Below are 5,766 nucleotides of genomic sequence, written 5' to 3' on the forward strand. Positions count from 1 at the left end.
TGGCGGGCGCCTGTAGTCCCAGCTACTCAGGAGGCTGAGGCAGGAGAATGGCGTGAACCCGGGAGGCGGAGCTTGCAGTGAGCCGAGATCGCGCCACTGCACTCCAGCCTGGGCGACACAGCGAGACTCTGTCTCAAAAAAAAAAAAAAAAAGACTCAGGCACTAGGTCTTCCATTATTATCCCATTTAATGGGCAGGGCCTCTGCCTGCTATCTCCCTTACCCTGTCTGGCTTCCATAGACTCAATTATTTATTAGGTCCCTGTTTGTCCACATGGGTGTGTCTGTGGCCCCAGGGGTGTGTTGGTGACACCCAAAACAGTCCTGGGTGTTTGGTGTTTATATTTGATACAAGTGAGGGGGCAGCAAAATCTGGAGGTACCAAGTCCTCAGACCCAGGCCAATCATTTACTCCTCTTTCTTTACACAAAACACAGTGGGATCAGACCTGATAACACAGGAAATGCACATACACATTTTGGCCCCAGGTTGGGCATTTCTGGAGAGCCAGGGAAAGGCCAGGCTAGTCTTACAAATACTCTTATGCCAGCAGGGGGTGGGGGAAGCAAGTAGGAGAGTAGGTGACCGGTAGGCTCTGGAGTCAGCAGGCCTTGTTCTGTTTGTGTTGTGCTGCAGTGGGGGATGCATTATAAATGCAACCAGTCAGAGGGCCCCTGGCTTCAGAACCTCAGACTGTACTGGTTCCGAGATTCTGTGCAAGCCTCATGGAAATGAAGCTGCCAGGCCAGGAGGGGTTTGAAGCCTCCAGTGCTCCTAGAAATATTCCTTCAGGGGAGCTGGACAGCAACCCTGGTCCTGGCACCGGCCCCAGCCCTGATGGCCCCTCAGACACAGAGAGCAAGGAACTGGGAGTACCCAAAGACCCTCTGCTCTTCATTCAGCTGAATGAGCTGCTGGGCTGGCCCCAGGCACTGGAGTGGAGAGAGACAGGCAGGTAAGTTGGATGCAGGCCAGTTCTGTGGGATCCTTCCCCTTCCCCAGCTGGAGCCTCCTATATGCCCCCCAGTGCTTCTTGTGGGGCTGCCCAAAATCAGGATTTTCCCAGCTGTCTTCCCTTATTTCAGGGTCTTACCTTCCATGATGCCCAGCCTCTTCTGCAGTCTAGTTTTGAGATCCCCAAGACCCAAGATGAGGGGTGACTGCCAGGGGTGGGGGGAACACTTCACACCACTGGGCCCAGGATACCCTCATTGCCTTGCCTTCCCTAGCTCCTCTGCATCTCTGCTCCTGGACATGGGAGAAATGCCCCCAATAACACTGTCTACCTCTACCCACCTTCATCACAGGTGGGTACTGTTTGAGGAGAAGTTGGAGGTGGCTGCAGGCCGGTGGAGTGCCCCTCATGTGCCCACCCTGGCACTTCCCAGCCTCCAGAAGCTCCGCAGCCTGCTGGCCGAGGGCCTTGTACTGCTGGACTGCCCAGCTCAGAGCCTCCTGGAGCTCGTGGGTAGGCTGGGAGCCTTTGCAGAAAGGGCCTGGGTAGCCATGCCTTTTCCCCAGGATTTCCCCTCCAAAGTCTTGGAATCTTCCAGAGCCCACCTCTACCCCTCCTAGGATTGTCTACCCTTGTCACAGGTGGACATGGAAAAGCAGGGTGGAGGAGCAAGTTCATTGGCCCTGGCAGTCTGAGACTCCCAGAAGGGAAAGGGGTCTGGGCAGAGGGAGACGGGGAAGAGTGTGGGGCAGGGAACTCTCAGGAAGAAGATAACCCCCAATCCATTCTCCAGAGCAGGTGACCAGGGTGGAGTCGCTGAGCCCAGAGCTGAGAGGGCAGCTGCAGGCCTTGCTGCTGCAGAGACCCCAGCATTACAACCAGACCACAGGCACCAGGCCCTGCTGGGGTGAGAGCCCCTCCCTGGGCCCAGGACCAAGACCCTGGTGTGGCAGGGTCTCAGATCTCCCCTGCACCTTCTAGGGCTAGAAGTAGCCCAGGCTTAGTTCAGGCTCCAATACAGGACTCATGATCAAGAGGAAACTTGTGGTAATGTTGTGGGGAGAAGATTCAGGGGGCTAGAATCGTAAGAGAGCTCTGTGAAGAGATGTACTTGGCAGGCACTGTGCCAAGAGCTTCACACGCAGTATTTCATTTGATCTTCACAACCACCCTGTAAATAGTACCACAATTATCCCCATTTTAGTGATGAAAAAACTGAGGCTCAGAGTGGAGAAGGGTGTACTCTAATTCTTACAGCTTGTCAGTGGCAAAAGTGATTAGGGAATCCTGGTGGATCCACCCCAAAGCCTGTGGTCTTAATCACTGCATAATCCTGTTTTGTAGGCTCTACTCATCCAAGAAAGGCTTCTGACAATGAGGAAGCCCCCCTGAGGGAACAGGTTTGTAGCCCTTCCTTGGGGTCCCTTTCCAATGGCTGGGAGAGGGGTTAGGAATTAACAAAAGTCTACTCTCCACTGGATTTCTCATCAGTTGAGATCTTATCCTCCCCAAATAACCTTTCATACTCTCTGTCTCCTTGAACCCCCATCCAGTATCAGAACCCCCTGAGACAGAAGCTGCCTCCAGGAGCCGAGGCAGGGACTGTGTTGGCAGGGGAGCTGGGCTTTCTGGCACAGCCACTGGGAGCCTTTGTTCGACTGCGGGATCCTGTGGTACTGGGGTCCCTTAATGAGGTGTCCCTCCCAAGCAGGTAAGGCTACTTGGGAGTGAGTGGGAGTCAGGGATCCCAGAGCCCAGAAGGGTCTTTACTGGGGAGGGGAAGGAGGGTCTCAGTCTGATTCTCAGGCTGTGGGGAGGATGGTGCTCAGGGGTCTGGGGAGAGAGTAGTGGTCAGAACTGCATGGTAGGTGTGCAAATGAGTATGTTTATGGGAACTGATAGGTCAGAGCTGAGCATCAGAGGCCAGGGCTGCCCTGTGGGAAAGCAGCCTGTGAATCTCTGGGGCCTGGTTCCTTCCTCAGGTTTTTCTGCCTTCTCCTGGGCCCCCCTATGCTGGGAAAGGGCTACCATGAGATGGGACGGGCAGCAGCTGTCCTCCTCAGTGACCCGGTGAGCTAAGCAGGTGTGTGTGTGTGCACGCGCTCGCGCACACATGCCTGTGTGTATGTGCACACATGCATGCATGCATGGGTTCGTGTGTGTGTGGACTCTGTATGTGTGCCTAAATACAGCAATGAGGCAGAGTGCGCAATGAGACGGAAGTTTCCTTGTCTCCTAGTGCAGCCCCATTACTGGCTGAGTGCTGGCACACTATAGGCACTCAATAGATACCCACTGAATGAATGAATGCATGCATAAAGGAACGTGTGAATGACTTGTCTGCCTCTGTGACATGTGTCTAGTTTTCACACTATGAAAATGCATGTAAGAGACCAGATTTGCACTTACCACCCATTCTGTGTCCCCATCCTCAGCAATTCCAGTGGTCAGTTCGTCGGGCCAGCAACCTTCATGACCTTCTGGCAGCCCTGGATGCGTTCCTAGAGGAGGTGACAGTGCTTCCCCCGGGTCGGTGGGACCCAACAGCCCGGATTCCCCCGCCCAAATGTCTGCCATCTCAGCACAAAAGGTACCTGGGAGCTATCATCCCATACAGATTCCTGCCCATAGGTCCTGGGTCTGATTCCATTGTTTTGGGGGGGTGAGGTCCCAGGAAAGAGATAGGGACCTATCTTTGGATTTGAAGTCAGGCAGACCTAACTCGGAGTTCTGCTGGACTTCTGTCGCTAAGGGACCTGAACGAAACCTTCCCTGCCCGAGCCTGGCTTTCTACACGTTGCAATATGACTTGGACATTCTTGAGGCCCCTGTGTCGCCATGGTCCCCTCGCCAGCAGAGACAAGAGCAGCCGCCAGGGGGCAGGGCGCCACCAGCTCTGGGCCGAGTCCGGACGGGTTGGAGATCCTTAGCCAACCTCGGGTTCCCCTCCTCCTCAGGCTTCCCTCGCAACAGCGGGAGATCAGAGGTCCCTCCGGCCCGCGCCTGACCTCGGCTGAGGACAGGCACCACCATGGGCCGCACGCACCCAGCCCGGAGTTGCAGCGGACTGGCAGGTGAGGCGAGCTGGGAGGAAGCAAGGGTGGGTGACCTGGGGAGGGGAGGAGTCACAGGGAAAATGAGGTGTGTGCTCACTGTGGGAGGGGCTCACCCGGCCACAGGGAAAGTAGCAGGGATGCGGGTGTGGAGTGTGAAAACCTGGATCACTGACGACCCTCGGGCGGGAGGCTGTTTGGGGGCCTTATCCAGGACGTGCGCAGGAAGGCCCCGTGGTACCCCAGCGATTTCTTGGACGCCCTGCATCTCCAATGCTTCTCCGCGGTACTCTACATTTACCTGGCCACTGTCACTAATGCCATCACTTTCGGGGGTCTGCTGGGAGATGCCACTGATGGTGCCCAGGTGGGTAGGGCCCAAGGGGCAGGTACAAGCCTTGGTGTCTCCTAGTCCTTCCCTTCCCCTGGGACTATGGGTAAGTTAAGGAGGCTCTCCCAAAGCTTGGGCTCCTGTCCTGAGGACTTCAGGGTCCTGTGCTGAGCCCCTGTTGGCTTCCAGGGAGTGCTGGAAAGTTTCCTGGGCACAGCAGTGGCAGGAGCTGCCTTCTGCCTGATGGCAGGCCAGCCCCTCACCATCCTGAGCAGCACTGGGCCGGTGCTGGTCTTTGAGCGCCTGCTCTTCTCTTTCAGCAGGTAAGAGAGCTACCCCCATCACCAGATCCTCACTAGTGCCATGGTCAGCCTGCTCCTGGCTGGGTGAATAGGAGAGGGTGGGAACTGTCTGTTTGGGTTGAGGGATACCTGACCCGGGTTTGGTGGGAAGCAGACAGCCCTGCTAAGCCTTCCTGTCTCTCATCCCCACAGAGATTACAGCCTGGACTACCTGCCCTTCCGCCTATGGGTGGGCATCTGGGTGGCTACCTTTTGCCTGGTGCTGGTGGCCACAGAGGCCAGTGTTCTGGTGCGCTACTTCACCCGCTTCACCGAGGAAGGTTTCTGTGCCCTCATCAGCCTCATCTTCATCTACGATGCTGTGGGCAAAATGCTGAACTTGACCCATACCTATCCTATCCAGAAGCCTGGGTCCTCTGCCTACGGGTGCCTTTGCCAATACCCAGGCCCAGGAGGTGGGTAAGGGAAACAGGGACCTTGGTCAGGTGAAGAAGGATGTAGGGAAGGGGAGGGGTTGCACCCTTACTATCCCCCCTGGTTAAGTTCTGCAAAATGCTGCATACTTACCCAATAACTGGCAGTACTATTTCCACTCTGGTTCTGAATTAATTGAGAAATAAGACAACAGAAGGCCCAATATCATCTTCCTTTCTGACAACACTGATAGAGGAACATGGGTTATATCTATAGGTGAATGGACTTCCTAATGATGAAGCCAAAATTGAATAGACTTACCCACCAGTCATGGAAGCACTGGTTTGAGACTATCTTGCCCCGGGGAAGCAGAGCTAAACACATACATCAAACAGGCAGCTTATACTTGAGAGAGGGGAGAGAAAGGGGCAGGGCCAGGTATGCCCAGCTTCATTTCCTGAAATCACCAATCAAATATATCATTGCTCTTCTGGGTGAGAGTGGCCGGCCAGGTGGAGAGAGGCTTGGAGTATCACACTTGCATATATCCCTCCACATGGAAGGCAACACCAGGAGTGGGAAGAAATGGCCTCTCTACATGTTCTTCTATCAGTGCTAGGCATGAACAAGACCAGTTCTAGCCCTGGTGGAAACACACAGATTTTTATACTTCTCTATTCAGTCAACATTTGCTGAGCATTTGCTGTGGCCA

General features: G+C 55.0%; 1 protein-coding gene across 1 annotated transcript; it reads left to right on the forward strand.

Moving 5' to 3' along the window:
- The first annotated feature begins 687 nt into the window (after nucleotides 1–687).
- Nucleotides 688–5,103, forward strand: LOC113224865 (anion exchange protein 4). Its single transcript, XM_026454488.2, has 11 exons — nucleotides 688–954; nucleotides 1,229–1,467; nucleotides 1,748–1,861; nucleotides 2,299–2,354; nucleotides 2,508–2,665; nucleotides 2,937–3,024; nucleotides 3,390–3,544; nucleotides 3,912–4,028; nucleotides 4,200–4,374; nucleotides 4,528–4,661; nucleotides 4,833–5,103. Exons 1-11 carry the CDS (start codon nucleotides 725–727, stop codon nucleotides 5,101–5,103), a joined length of 1,737 nt encoding a protein of 578 aa, XP_026310273.2. The 5' UTR covers nucleotides 688–724.
- Nucleotides 5,104–5,766: the final 663 nt, after the last annotated feature.

The sequence above is a fragment of the Piliocolobus tephrosceles genome, chromosome 4 (genome assembly GCF_002776525.5).
Source record: "Piliocolobus tephrosceles isolate RC106 chromosome 4, ASM277652v3, whole genome shotgun sequence".
NCBI classification, from domain to species: Eukaryota; Metazoa; Chordata; class Mammalia; order Primates; family Cercopithecidae; genus Piliocolobus; species Piliocolobus tephrosceles.

Excerpts from the sequence above, each read along its gene's own strand:
- LOC113224865 (XM_026454488.2), top strand. The coding sequence starts at position 725 with ATGGAAATGAAGCTGCCAGGCCAGGAGGGGTTTGAAGCCTCCAGTGCT. Across the intron at positions 1,862-2,298 it reads AGGCACCAGGCCCTGCTGGG|GCTCTACTCATCCAAGAAAG; the intron begins GTGAGAGCCCCT and ends CCTGTTTTGTAG. Across the intron at positions 3,025-3,389 it reads CTGTCCTCCTCAGTGACCCG|CAATTCCAGTGGTCAGTTCG; the intron begins GTGAGCTAAGCA and ends CCCCATCCTCAG.